Here is a 16014-nt window from a genome sequence, read left to right as displayed (position 1 = left end):
TAAAGCCAAGCATAGCTTTTCATCATACTCTTAAAAAACAAAACACCTCACTCCCTCATTTTCTGCAAAGGTTGACGTCCCTCACCCCAACCACACAATGTGTGGAGGCAGAGAGAGACAGACTGCTGTGTTCAAGCTGTACAATGCGTGTCCGATTGTCAACATGAGGGACACTAAATATTTGAAGCCATTGCTGTTGCTCCTTAAAATTTATTTACTTCCCTTCATTGCCAATTCTATTTTTTCATCCATTACTGACTCAAACATGCTGTCTTGCACTGCTGTAATTGCATGTTTATATATATAAATGCTATTCACCATATGAATATAAAGTATTTGTCATTCCAAGGCACACTTAATAAAACTAAATATGGAACTGAGAGGAGAGTGAAGTAGAGAGAGGGAGGGTGAGACGGAGAGAAATTTCGTGCAGGGTGTCTAGACTGTATTCATGATCAATCTGTCTGGTCCTGCTGTACAGACAGAGATTGCAAACCCGATTAGACTCTAAACACTTCCTCGGATTCGGTCGAGCTCCCAGCATATTTCGTCTTCACTAACATCCATCAGCATCTTTCCGCTCTCCCTCTGGCAGTAAATGGAGGCTGTTTGTCTCTAAATTTCTCTAACCGAATGCTCTCTCAGCGTCCCCCTTACAGAAAAACACGGGAAGCATGACACAGCAGGAACAGCCGACTGATTTCACCACGGGCAGGACAGAGAGAGACAGACTGCTTTTTTGGGATTGTCCTCAGACTTAAAGACACAAAAGAGCTTTAGTAGATCAAAGCTGACTAGCTGCCACTGTCTCACACTCGAACCACTTATACACACAAACACATACACACACTCCTTCTAGACATTTCAGCGTGTAGAGACATCACTTAACACTCGTCTCACACTTGCACCCTGCAGGTGGCTTGGACATGAACGTTTCAGGAATTCAGATGAGGACTGACCAATGGGAACGCTAGATCCTGCTGACCTCATCAGAACCAGAACGCAGACAAATCCGAGTCTGGAATCACAAGAGAGATGGAGCCCGCTTGTAACATCTGTCTTTTGGGTGATCTTATCACTAAGGGTCAGCTTTAAAAGGGTCATAGCGTGAAAATGTGACTTTTTCCATGTTTTAGTTATAATTGGGTCCCCAATGCTTCTATCAACCTAAAAAATGTGAAAAAAACAACAACCCAGTAACTTGGTTTTGGTAAGCCATTTTTTGCAAGCATGTGAGTAATGAGATCGTTCAGATTTCACCTGTTTTGTGAGGCAGGTAGGAAGGGCAATTACAATAATACCGCCCCTTTATCTAAACTATCCAACCACAGCACTGCCATTTAGTGCAGAAAGAAAGAGAAGGAAAAATAATAGGCTTTATGCCCAGCTGCACTACTTCCTGAACTTCAGCCAGCTCCTTGGTTCCTGTCTTCCATTATTGGACAAACTGATTAATCCAGGTGTGTCTGATTATTGTGGTTGTGACTACTGAGGTCAGGCACACCTGGATTAATCAGTTTGTTTGTGACTACTGAGGTCAGGCACACCTGGATTAATCAGTTTGTCCAATAATGGCAGACAGGAAACAAGGAGCTGGCTGAAGTTCAGGAAGTAGTGCAGCTGGGCATAAAGCCTATTGAGTTTCAATTGCAACAAACCACCATCATTGTGATCAGTGTTTGCATTTCATCAGCTCATTTGCATTTTGAAGGACGCACCCAAAAATGGCACATTTTTGCTCTGAGCTAAATAAAAAAAATGGGAATTTAACATGCAGTTATAACAGTTCTGTTAAAGGGGGGGTGCATGATTTTTGAAAAAACACTTTGAAAAAGAGAGTCGGGCCGAGTACCAAAATACACTTGCAGCCAATCAGCAGTAAGGTTCGTGTCTACTAGCTGACATAGTTGCCTGGGTTGCGAATGTGTGGGGTGGGTCTATCAAAAGAAGGTACAGATTCTATTGGGGGTAGGGGCGTGTTTGTTTAGGTGATTTCAATTGTCAACATTGGCATTCAGAGATCATGCACCCCATCTTTAACACAACTGCATGACTAAAATACCAATGGACATTTGCTTGATATCATGTCATGTATGCGATGAGATTAACCAAGCCAAGAACATCTGGAAGAAACACCAAATTTTGTGCTTAATATACACACAGTTACAAATTGTAACGAGTGCTGCCACAAAACCATAGATTCAGAAATTCGATCACGACGATCATACAACATACAGCCGATGCATTTTACCACCAAGCATAAGCAATGACGTGTCTTGCCTGACTAAACTAACTACAGATGCTAAACAAGAGTCATAGACTTACAGCTGAAGATGGCAGATGCAGGATGCTGGGTGGAGACTGGGCAGTGCTCCTCATCACTGTTGTCCCCACAGTGGTTGAGCTGATCACAGACCTGTGAGCCCAGGTTCAGACATCTGCCATTAGCGCACTGGAATCTGCACTCTGGGGGAAAAAACACAAATGGGAAACCACGGTGACTCATACAACCTTTTAATCAATAACAATCAGAGTCTGTCTCTGTTTTCACACCTGGGCTTGTCAAGTTTCAAACTTTGATTTGTTCTGGCCTTTGTGAAAGAAACACTGATCCGTACAACAACCCACGCTAAAACAAAATGTTTTAGAAATGTGACTTAGACCAAAAATTATATTGGGTGATTGTCACGAAATTAAGTTTATGATGTGTCATGAAACATTTTGATAAAAAAGTAAATGCAAAGTAAGAGTATCAAAATAAGAAGCATAGAGTTACAAACATCTCTTCATGTACTATTTTGCACATGATTTAAAATGACATCATACAAACCAATTTTGTTGTTTTTTCCACATTTAAGGTGAACATTTTCATTACCACAGCGTGTCTAAGACTGGATTTGGGTTCTTTGACATGGAAATATTTAAAATTAAAAAATATAAAAAATATAAAGCTCCAGTTCATGTTATATTATAAACATTTCCAGTAAAAAACATGTGGTATTTGGTGATCATTGTTAAATGTAGAGACAATAAAAAGGAATATAAATGTGTCCAAGACCAATTTTCTCATCATTCGTAACAATTTTCAATCATTGTTTAAGCCCTCAAGGAACTAAAATTTTCAAAAAAAAAAAATTGTTGGAATGGACATAATTGACTGTGACACTCAAGATGGCTACCAGGTAAGCAGTTTTTATTTTTTCTTTCCAGATAAAAGTAAATTTTTTTAGTTCTCATTACCGAAACATGAGTTTGTAAATGCATATATTTAATGTTAATGTAATATCATGTTGCGGTAATGATCATTTTTGATAATGATAATCTAAAAAATGTAAATAATTCTATAGGAATTTTTTAAAAATCCTCTAAAAATAATGGTTATAGTAAGGTCAAACCTTAATCTTATATGTGCAAAAAATTGGCTTCAAGGGCTTTATAAAAATTTTGATGCTGGACACCTTCTAAATCTGGATTTCGTGAGAATCACCCTATTGGGATGATGATTAAATGGCAAGAAAACATTGACAAATAGATTATGAAAATGCTTATTACATATACAGTATACACATATTATATATAGGTATGTATATTTTATAAAGTTTACGGTATCTTAGCATTATATATTTTGCCATGGCATTATGGATTTCTCAGTGTCATAGAAAAGACTGTCACAGTATTTCAGTAAAACAGAACTGAATTATAATGAAAGAACTGCTTTAGAAAGCAACTCGTAATGTTTTTTTATTCAAAGTGTTTCTGTAAGGGGCTCTAAAGAGACTCTTAACTAATGTCATGGCCAAGCCACAATCAGAGTAGAATCTGAAGTTAGCAAGCGAAGTTAGTTAAACTGTCAAAGCCAGCTACTTGATAAACATTAGTATAGCATTCAGTTCTTATAAATGGTAGGTCTCCTGAATGAATCTACATTTTGTAGACTTCAGAGTAACACCGTTTCAAAGGTTTTTGGATAAAAAGTCCTATGCGCTTTCTGCAAGGGTCTTAAAATGCTGAACCCCAGAAGTTTGAGAAAAACTTGCAAAGATTTGTGGTTCTCATGCGACAATGATCCTCCATATGTAGGTCAATGGCTCTTATAAAAGATCTTAAAATAAGTCTGCTCGCAGACACGCTTTTAGGGAAACTCAACGCTGACCTGATACCGGTTCAGATTCAGTGCTGTGAAAAAATGTAGACTATAAAGTAATAATACAAGAGAAGGAATCCAACTAAACAAAGCAGCAGGCAGGGATGAGACCAGCCCTTGAAACAACTTCTCTGTGTGAGGAGGAGGTGCTAAACATTTCCAGACCATATTCATGCAATCTTTTAGAGGGTGTGGCGCAACTTGGTTCTCGAAAATGTTATTTTGATCCTCAGACAAACATAAAAAGATAGTAACAATCAAGCTGTTCAGAGAAGATATCATGTGATTAAACAAATACATCTCAACATAATGTCCTGTCAAGAATGCTGAATCATTAAATAAGAATCGATTCAAATAAGTTTCAGAAGAGATGAGAAGATTCAGAAAAGGCTCAGAGGTTACAGAAAAGAAGTTTCAGAATGGATTCAAATAGGTTTTCGGTAGAGAAAATTAAGTATGGGTTGAAATTGGTTTCAGAAAAAAAGAGGAGATTCAAATTGATTCAAATTGATTCAGAAGAGAAGATTCAAAATAGATTCAGAGTTTTCAGAAAATAAGATTCAGAATGGATTCAAATAGGTTTTCGGTAGAGAAGATTTAGTATGGGTTGAAATTGGTTTCAGAAGAAAAAAATAAGAATCAAACTGACTAAAATAGGTTCAAAAGAGATGATTCAAAATATATTTAAACAGGTTTCAGAAGAGAAGATTCAGAATAGATTCAGTGGTTTCAGAAAATAAGATTCAGAATGGATTCAAACAGGTTTTGGTTGAGAAGATCCCAAATAGGTCAAATTGGTTTCAGAAGTGAAGATTCAGAATTAATTCAAGTAGGTTTCAGAAGAGATGAGAAGATTTAGAAAAGGCTCAGAGGTTACAGAAAAGAAGATTCAGAATGGATTCAAATAGGTTTTCGGTAGAGAAGATTAAGTATGGGTTGAAATTGGTTTCAGAAAGGAAGAGGAGATTCAAATTGATTCAAATAGGTTCAAAAGAGAAGATTCAAAATAGATTTAAACAGGTTTCAGAAGAGAAGATTCAGAATAGATCCAGTGGTATCAGAAAATAAGATTCAGAATGGATTCAAACAGGTTTTGGTAGAGAAGATTTAGTATGGGTTGAAATTGGTTTCAGAAGAAAAAAAGTTTCAAACTGACTAAAATGGGTTCAAAAGAGATTATTCAAAATGGATTTAAACAGGTTTCAGAAGAGAAGATTCAGAATAGATTCAGTGGTATCAGAAAATAAGATTCAGAATGGATTCAAACAGGTTTTGGTAGAGAAGATTTAGTATGGGTTGAAATTGGTTTCAGAAGAAAAAAAGTTTCAAACTGACTAAAATAGGTTCAAAAGAGATTATTCAAAATGGATTTAAACAGGTTTCAGAAGAGAAGATTCAGAATAGATTCAGTGGTATCAGAAAATAAGATTCAGAATGGATTCAATCAGGTTTTGGTTGAGAAGATTCAAAATAGTTCAAATTGGTTTCAGGAGTAAAGATTTAGAATTGATTCAAGTAGGTTTCAGAAAGATGATTCGGAATAGGTTCATGGACAATTGTAGCCTAGTGGTTAGTGCGTCGGGCTTGTACCCAAGAGTTGCCGAATCGAGTCTCATGGCCGGAGGGTTGCGGATAAACAACACGCATGACGTTTACTGCCCATAAAAAATCTTTCAAAAAACGCAGCTGCCACTGCCATAAACACGTGTGATCGGCCCCTTAGCATGGATCTAAAAAGTTTTCGGAACAGGAAAAAGATTAAGATCTGATTCAAACAGGTTTCACATAAAGTTCAGTTTTCAGAGAACGTTCAGTTCAGAGAAAAGAGAATATGAGAATATATTTCTATGTCTGCAGTGTAGTAGACAGTCAAACTGTAGTTTAGTACACAGCCCCCCCCACTCGTCTCGTACTTTCTCTCCCTTCTCTCTTTCTCTGCATTCCATTCCAGGCGGGGGAGAGAAACGCAGCCTGTCTGAGAAATGGAGCAGAGGAGGATGGGAAGGGAGGGGGAGTGAGGCGAGAGCTTTGAATATCAGCACAAAAAAACATCATGAGTTTGTAAAGCACAACATGACCCTTCTCGTGAGCGCAATCTTTACTGCTGGCACCAATCATTAAACCCAAGTTCATGCCAAAACAAAAGCTTATCCTTTAATTCCCAGTCCGAGGTTATAAACCTGATCTGGCGCTCACCTGTGAAAGCATTGGTAGCCGGTAGGTCAGCCTCCTGCATACTGCTCCTGCCCGAGTTTGTGCCCACGTTATTGGCTCGGAGTGCCTGAGGGCTCCTGGGGGCCAAACAGCCACCTCGCTGCCATTCTCACCTCATCAGTCCATGTCTCCTGCTCCGACCACTGCCCTCTGCCTCCACAAAGGGCAAATAAACTCAGAGGAAAGGTAGAAGGGGGGGAACAAAGTCTAGTAAGTAGGGCTCTATTCAGCAGAAATTAGGGTGGGGTTGCCAGGGCAACCAGCTCACCGATTACCCTCCCAGCCAGAGCCAGCCAGCCATAGCTGTGCATGTGTGTGTGAGGGAAATATCCAGACAGGTACTTGATATACTGTAAAGCAGGTGCTTGATAGCTGGTTCAGATGGAGATTGTGTGGTTGCTGCTGCTTGTCCTGGGTGGATAAACTCTTCTCAGTGTAGCAGAATGCTAATCAACGTGCACCACCTCATCTTTCGAACCACAAGAACGCTGTAAGAAAGAGAGAGACAGATGTTAAGTGGTTAAAATACTGAAACCCAGACAAAGTCTGTGGTCAAAAGCTAGCTCCTTTAAAAATGTAATGCTCTCCATGCTTTCCTTTAGGAATTTTTTCATTGTTTATTTACTAAAAAACATTCTTCTAAACCCATCTGAATTACTTTTATGGCAATTTTTGTCATGCTAGAGCTTGAAAGACATGACCACTATGAACATGTCACTGTAAAAGAGCTCAATAAATGTTTACTTTTTCAGTAAAATTGAAAAATAACATCATAAAATGTATTTAACTCCTCAAGAAATGTTATTCATATAGACTTGCAAAGTGAATATTTTGTAGGTCACTATGACTTAACATTGTTTTGCTAGTTTACAGCCAATGAAATGAGAAAAATGTAAAGTTTCCTAAACGGTTTTTAGTCCTTGTGAAGAAACTTCTCAAGAACGCTACATCGACCAACATTCAGTTTCTAAATTTTTAACGAATTTTGTAACTAAGAAATATCTCTTGATAGAAATGCAATATAATATACATAACTATATTATCAGGGGTGTATAAAGACCTTACAATATGAACTGTATTGTATTTATTACATTAAAATGAGACCTTTTTATCTACATACAACAATAAAACAATAAAATTATACGCTAGGGATGTGCATCGATGCATCGCGTTCCCATTAAAAAGACCTGTCTAAAATCGATTCTGAATCGTAAGGCTCCGATTCAGTGTTTCATGCTTGTGCAGCTTGTGCATGTACTACGGCTCCGTGATCAGTAGGAAGTCCTTATCAATCTAAAATCACAATGAGTTTGACTCGTTTATAATGTGCATTTAAAAAAGCAACACTCGTCAAACACAATCATTCAAAATATTCTCCATTATCATGAAAATACCTGAAACAATCTGAAGAACAGCGATATAAATATACCTTTAGATATTTCCTGGAATAGTGTTTGTAATGATACTTCTGTGGCACAAATGGAGTTTTTGCACAAAAGCGCCCTCTGGCTTTTGAATGTGGCGGCATTTCACCGTAATTCATACAAATTCATTCATTGAGAAAACGCGCATTTGCACGATTAATTGTCACAACCCTAGTATACGCACATCGGCGCCGACAGGTGGCACCTGTCCGCGGTGCACAGCTACGACTAAGGAAGTTGCTCAAATCCCTGTCATGCCAGAGTGCCACTCACATAGTTTAACATTAAATGACATCATATTTGTCCCAAATCATTAACGATTAGCATTGGCTGCTAATGTATATTTTGCATTTTGAAGTAGATGCTATCTGTCGAAGCTTGCGTTATTTAATATGCACTTCTCCGGTGTACGATCCCTCAGAGTTGTCCTAGACGCAACTCGACAAGGCGCTGAGCGTCCGGTGTGCGACCTCCCTTGCCATTTCATACCGTCTTGTATCTATGGAAGCCCTAAACGGACAAACAGTCTATAGAGCGCATTTTGTTACTACGTTGTCTCAGACAATAACCTGTTTGTCTACCATAGCTTCATTATGCATTTCAAAAAGGAGGGGTAAGCTGTGGACTGCGCTGTTGGTAACAATTCACAGTCTTACTGCTAGATGCCATTAAAAGTCCCACATTGCACCTTTAACTAATCTGTGTACCGTTTCCATCTTTAGTTGTTACTTTTTTAAGGCTATAAAAATGATGATACATTTGTATTATTTGTAAATAAAGATTCAGGAGGAACATCATCCCACTGCTATCATTGTTTATTTTCTATCATTTCTATTCTTTCAGCAGATCTTCAAGTTTGGGAGAAGATTTAGAGGAGCATCAGCCCTAAACGTTTGTTACGTAACACATTACAATGCTTTACTTGACACTGATTAATCACATGTCAAAGATAATGCTTCTGTGGCTTAATAGCATTGATTTAATGTCTCAAAAACATTCAATTTTCATCTGGAGACGACTAGAGCCATGGACGTGTTAGAAGGTGTCCTTAGACAACCTTCAAAGCTCTCTGACATCCCAGAGGACACTGCACTGAGTACAAACCGTCGGCTGTGTTACTTAGAAACACGACAAGCCCTCGCCTCGTCTGACCCCGCCACAAGCCGCGCAGCGAGAGCCAGTTTCATCACAAGACAAATATTATCCCACACACGTTAAAAAACAAGAGAACAGCATCCAAATCAAACAATGACCGAGTCGCAGTCAATAAAGGTTGTTTCAGGACACAACTACTACGGCAGTCACACATAACACAGGTGAACATCTGCCAGATGTTTGTGTTTACTTTTCTTCATTGTTATCTCTTTGTTCCCCAGTGTGTTCCTAGACACTTCTCATCTCAGAGTAAGGAGCCTTGGGAGAGTGCATACTTGGGTCTGTGCATATTTTCACATCTTTGGTACGTGAGAGAAAAACCCTCTACTGTAAAAGGCTTTGTTCTGAAAGGCAAAAATTGGCGCAAAATAATATAAATGTTTTTTTCAAACCACTAAAATCAGATCAAGTTCACTGTACTCTTAAGCTGCGTACACACCAGTGATGTGCAGGTTGATCCAAAATGAGCGGGTTATGAGTCATCCAAAAATATTTTTAACGGTATTCGGGTCGCGGACGGTCGGGTCGTTTGAAATAAAGAGGCCAATTAACAATTTTAAACAATTACTACATTTAAAAAATGCGGGCCAAGAAGAGGGTCGGTATAAATTATTATTTTTTAGGGTTAGTTGAAAAGCATTGGTCGGGTGCGGGTTGTTTATACACATCGCTGGTACTAGGGGTGTCACGATTCTTAAAATCCTCGATTCAATTACATTTTCGATTCTGAGGTCACGATTCGATTCGATTCCCGATTTTTTATTCTTTTTTTTTGAAAGACAAAAAATTATATGCCATTATTATTTATTATTATTATAGTTTTAGATTAACATGCACATTGCATTCTTTTCCTTGCATGGGGGTTTGTGGGCTTCCCTTTACGCGAGAGAGCTTGTAGAGAGAGGATTCCTTCTTGCACGCACATGGACTTAATGCGCGCGTCTTGGACTCCTAACATCTGAAATAAAACCAGTGCGTCATAAGCTGCTGCGCTTCTCTCTGGCTCACGTGCACGCGCTCTCGCCCCTGTCCAAAGTCTAAACATAAACTAAAGTAGTCAACCTTACGTATTGTTCAGTTTTATGCGTTTCATGCGAGCTGAGGGAAACTATCCCTTTTGTTTAAATATAATCCGCTGCATCTTGGCGGCTTTCTCGCGCAAGTGCAGAGATCTGCGCTCTGTCCAAAGGCAGATCACTAGGTAGTAATCCTGTTTATGATATGCATTTTAAGGAGTTGTAGCAATACATCCCTCGTGTTTAAAATATAAATCGCGTTCTGCTGGACCGATGTTTTTAAAGGCACCTCTGAGAGGTTTATTTTCCCCCACTTAGCAAGCCGACCGGACGTGACATGGGGGCGTGGCAGCATCGGCGATCCCATTTTCTAATTCGAAGTTTGAGGTTGTGACTTAATTTCGATCGATTTCGATTTAAAATCGTGACACCCTTAACTGGTACACACCAAATACAAAGCATCGTGTTTCTCACTCTAGATTATTTGCAGGATTTAACTTCGTGTCATGCTAATTTTCTAATCGCCCTTCCCAATTCGCAAGCCCCGTGTGTATTATTGTCTGTTCACGTCTGGGTAATTCTCATGAATTTAGACTTGCGAGGCGTCATGAAACATTTTGTTTATAAAAGTAAGTGCTATCAAAATAATAAGCATACAGTTATAAACATCTCTTCATGTACTATTTTGCACATGATTTCAAATGACATCATACAAATCAATTTAGATTTTTCCACATTTAAGGGGAACATTTTCATTACGCAATGTGTCCATGACTGGATTTGGGTTCTTTGACATGGAAATATTTATAATAAAAAAAATCTAAAAAACAAAAATAAAGAGCTTCAGTGCATGTTATACTTTAAACATTTACAGTAAAGAGACATGTGGTATTTGGTGATCATTATTAAATGAGGAGACAATAATAAGGAATATAAGTGTGTCCAAGACCAATTTTCTCATCCTCCGCAACAATTTTCAATCATTATTTGACCCCTTAAGGAACCAACATCTTCACCAAAACAAAAAATAGTTGAACGGGAAATAATTGATTGTGACACTCAAGATGGCTACCAGGTAGCAGTTCTTATTTTTTTCTCTCCAGATAAAAGTTTAAATTTTGTTTGTCATAGTACCTAGACAACTTTTTAGTACTCATTTACCGAAAAATTTGTTTGTAAATGCACATATTTAATGTAATATCATGTTGCGGTAATGATAATTTTTAATAATGATAATCGAAAAAAATATATAATAATTCTATAGGACATATTATGTAAATTCTCTAAAAATAATGATTATACTAAGTTCGTAAGAAGAAATCTTATATGTTCAAAAAAATTTGGCTTCAAGGGCTTTTTAAAAATTCTGATGCTGACACCTTCTAAATCTGGATATCATAAGAATCACCCATATTGACTTTGCATGTAATCTACTTGCGCAAATTATTAAATTCGCTTCTGGTGTTTACACAGCATTAAAAACAAAGTTGCTTAAAAGGTTTTTCAAAGCGATGATACAAAAGAACAATTTTAACAGTAAACGTTCTTTGTTTTTTTAATCTAAAGAACTGTTTTTTTACAACAAAAACCATTGAAACAGAAATGTTCTTTGGATATTAAAGGTTCTCCATGGAACCATTCAGATCAAAAATGGTTCTTCTATGTAATCATGAAGCACCTTTATTTAAATGAGTGTATGTAATGAATAGCGAATGAGTAAACAAGCGGTTTCAATGTGTCTCCTGTATTCCTGATGACCATGAACAAATTTATCAGTTTTTCACTCTCCCGGTGCTGATCGTCAATTTGTTACTATGGTCACTGATGTAATTGTATAGGAACAGGCATGGATTACTATGCCAAAAAAACTGATCTGATTTCATTGCCTGAAACTGTACGTGTATGTGTAGTGTGAACAAAGCAGCTGACAAAAAATAATGCATGATCCTCATTGATCTGTATTGCACTTGACAAAGTCCTTTATTTCACAGCCACATCCAGACTTTGGTGCTCCAAGTTTTAAATCAGTCTAAACTATTAGTTGACTTTTAAAAGGTTTGTTAATGTGTAAGAACTCAATGTTATTCACTTATGAGACTGACTTGCAGTCTACACTACAGTTTTTACACAAGCTGCTGTTATATAAATGAACTCCTGGGGAAAAACATCTATAATGGAATTTTGAAACTTAGCTCATAAGATCCAAGCTCAGAAGAATGTTGGAATATCTAAACTACAATCTCCCTCCAGCAGTGTTTTGTCTTCAGACATCTATATTCAGTGTCTACATCTGAAGTTAAAAAACAGATGTTTTATATCTTTGGGCAACAAAATGACAGAAGATCTTGACAGAAGCATGCAGGGTTGAATGTCATTTAAAATGATGTTTGACACATTAAAAAAAGTTTCTGCAGAATAAACATAACTAAGCAGTCCAGATATGAGCACTGTCTAACCAATTGGGTCATGACACAGTTCCAAATAACGGTCCTGAAACATCTCCATTTTTGCACATGACACAACACCACTAACATTACTATGAGGATAGCATGCATCCTTACATGCAGGGACCACTGTTCACATTTGGCTTCTCTTTACCGTTCCTGTTTTCACTTAGAATCTAAGACACACCCACCGCTGTGAGGGTTTACTACATCACAGGGAGACCAACCACAAAGTCAACATCCAAAAATAAATAGTGTGTCCTATTATCTTTTATGCCAGCAGTAATTAGAAGCATCTTTGATGGTTCTGATTTTTTTTGGTTGTGAACCAAATAACTTTCGGTAAATCACTTTCAGGCCGTGCTCTTGCGCAGTCCCAAACCTAGAAAGGACCTTGATGTAGATCTAATGTACACAGACCATCAAGAAGCTAACCTCATCCTCGGATGATACCACCCAGAGTCTATAAGCTGGCAGCCTAAAGTAATTATACTGTACACAAACTAAAAAAAAGTACTCTTAAACTAGCAAAGCTATAACACTGTAATTTGGGGAGTAAGGTCACTAGGGTTGGGAATCGAAGTTTAATTCCAATTATGGAATCAGATCCATAAGAAAGGAATTGGATTATAAAATTATAATTTCGATTATACTTAATGATTCAGGACCGCACGGTCACATCATTTTCACGTCAACAGCCAAGACCTGAAGCAGTGCACAGGAGCTTCGGCACGACAACTTCAGTTCGATGGATCATGGTGGAAAATGCTCTGTGGCTGCATTTTACAAAATCAGAAAAAAAACAAAACTAAGTGTATTATCGTGAACAACTATCATGTTGCAAGATGGGTTTCACCAGCAATATGGTTAGGAATCAATAAGCAGAATCGATACATTTCAAACAATGCCTAACCCTAAAGGTCACAGGTTTTTTTTAAGGATTAGTCTGTCTGGAAACAAATAGCGCTTTTCGTCGGAGCCGATGGTGTACTGGGCAGCGGTCCGACATATGGTGCAAACGCACTTCCGGCGACCCGAGTTCGAATCCCGGCTCGAGGTCCTTTGCCGATCCCATACCCCTCTCTCCACGCTCTACTTTCCTGTTGTCTCTAAAAAATCTACTGTCTATCAATAAAAGGCAAAATGGCCCAAAAAAATAATTATTAAAAAAAATAAATAGCGCTTTTAGTCGTGCCGATCGCATTTAAAATGCATCTGAATTACATTTCAAAGGATGCTATTATCAGTCACACAGTGGAAAATAAAACTATAACCATACTGGCTTGTGGTTGGATCGGCACAGAATATAATAGTTACAAAATGAGAACCATTTGGCACAATGATGGAAGAGCATCTTATGTCACTGGTGATGCTGAAAGGGTTAACTACTCAATTACTAGATCTAAATCTTGTTTTAGACACTAACTAGTAAGTTAAAGATATAAAGATAATTTTTTAAGTTATGTCTATGAATTAATAATTACGTTTATAAAATGCAATTCTAAAAACATTCATATTTTCTAGTTTCTACAATTTGTATGTTTTTTTTTTTTACATTTATAGACTACAATTATTGTGAAATAACCTATTTTAGATAAAACCTGTCCCTCAACAGCACATAAAAAACAACTTCGTCTGGTGACACAAGATTATGAAGAACTCAACCAAAGCCAACAAAACATCAACACACACAAAAGACAATTCATGTCCACTAGTGGAAACTGTCTCCTGAAGCACACAACTAAACGATTGGACTGAATGTCAACCATGCTGAAACAACTCAAATGACTGCAATAAATGTCTGCTGAAACAATCTCTCCATCTCTTGGTCTGTCTACTGGTTGTGTAATGTGATTTCAGCAGGGGGTCTGTCGCTTTCTTTGCCTGGTTAAATCATGATAAAGCTCTTAGGAACAACTACGCAATGCACTGATTCTTCTACGTACTGTAGACTTAAATTATAGCAGCCTAACAGATGCTTTCAAACAAGATGGCATTATGACTTGTAAAAGTCATAATAAGCTGATAAGAAGTTTTAAAATTACTTATTTTAGTGGCAGTGAAAATAACAGGGTAGCACAATATATAGAAATTGAAAAGCGAAAAGGTGTATATAATAATATGCATAGCAATAGCTTGCAATAATTGAATGATTTTAATACTTCGAAAGAATGTTGTGTGTGCTCTGATGATTATAAAGAATGTAAAATATGTTTTATATAGCTTTTATACAATTTTCAGATTTGTATATTTAAATAAACTCAGGGCATTCAGAAATACCACTTTGTTAACAAGAAACAATGTCAGACGCACTTAGAGGGTTTTGCATTGGAGAGGCTGTTTACACCAGATATTAAGATGGGTTTTCGTCGATCGGATCACAAGTGGACGAGAGAAACACATTCCGTTTACCCCAGGTATTTAAATCCGTCTCTTTTTGTCCACTTTCGACTGCTTTGAAAGTGGACAAAAAAAGTGCAAGTACGTGACAAACTGAGGCGCGTGCTACATGAAGGCGAGTCAAGGGCCGTGTATACGTATTTCCGAGTCCGCAGAGCTTTCAAAGTCACCGCGGCTATGCGTGGATGGCCATGTTCGACACATACGAAATACAAACGATTTCTTATTCAAATTATACTCTACCAGGCCGTCAGGGCAGCAATGTAGGTGAAGAAACGTATCCGGTCTACCATTGCAAATAAAGTTTAGAACAAACAACGAGAAAAGAAAACAGGAAATAAACAACATGGTGACGAAAATGCTCCACAGATTTCTGTTCTTGAAAGAAATGAAAATAAAAGAAGAGAAAACTAAAGTGTGTGTGCAAATGCTGTCTATTTCCTGTGTGTAATTGTTTGTAGTGGAGTGTCCTGTCTAAATGTTTTCTCACGCATGCGCTGTTGTACGCAAAATAGTCTTTAAAAAAACAACATGCGAAAAAATCGTGATTTGTCCTAAAACAACCGTAATATATGATATTTCCCCATATAAACCGGTAGACAAAATTAACCGGTAGAAATTTGTCAACCGGTAGAGATTTTGGACTATCGTTTCTATCGAGGTTACGTGCCCACGTCACGCTCCTGTGCGTGTGGTCGCGAAAACGTAACGTTTGAACACGTATTTAAGCACTGCAGTTTTAAAACAAGTTATTTTAAGCCATTGAAACACAGACAACAGATCTGTATGCGTGCGTTCTTTCTGTGTGTCAGGAGCGGACAAGTCGCGCAACCGCTGCTCTTTCTGTCTGTGAGGAGCGCGCAAGTCGCGCGACCTCTGCTTATTAAGCTCGTGAGCATTTTTCCCGCTTTATTGGCCTTAAATACACATATGCGTCAAAATTCCCGTCTTTGCAAGCATCATCATAAACACGACCAGTAAGGTCTTAAGAGAAAGTAAACAGCTAAAAGAGAAAGCGCATGTGTAACAGTGTATTGGATCCGGACTTTGGTCTTAAAGGGGAAGTTACCTAATTTTGCTCCTGTCTGTCACTCGTGTTAATCAAACAGCATTGAGAAAAAAATCTCTCGCTCCTGATTAAATCACTTTTGTACCTTAAATAAAAATATATATAGGCCTATACATACATGCATAATTATTTATTATCATTCTTATTG

The 16014-nt window shown here is 37.8% G+C and overlaps 1 protein-coding gene across 1 annotated transcript in view; it reads right to left on the bottom strand.

The window, feature by feature from the left end:
- ldlrad4b (low density lipoprotein receptor class A domain containing 4b) overlaps positions 1-16014 on the bottom strand; it is a 57237-nt gene that overhangs the window by 32648 nt on the left and 8575 nt on the right. Inside the window, exons 2-3 of the mRNA XM_065245400.2 lie at positions 6341-6846; positions 2326-2466 (exon numbers count right to left, since the gene is read on the bottom strand). Coding sequence (XP_065101472.1) covers positions 2326-2466; positions 6341-6380 — 181 coding nt within the window. The 5' untranslated portion in view covers positions 6381-6846. The remainder of the gene's footprint in view (positions 1-2325; positions 2467-6340; positions 6847-16014) is intronic.

The sequence above is a fragment of the Paramisgurnus dabryanus genome, chromosome 13 (genome assembly GCF_030506205.2).
Source record: "Paramisgurnus dabryanus chromosome 13, PD_genome_1.1, whole genome shotgun sequence".
Taxonomy (NCBI): domain Eukaryota; kingdom Metazoa; phylum Chordata; class Actinopteri; order Cypriniformes; family Cobitidae; genus Paramisgurnus; species Paramisgurnus dabryanus.
Note: the sequence above shows the minus strand (reverse complement) of the source record. Positions and strands in the feature narration are given on the sequence as shown.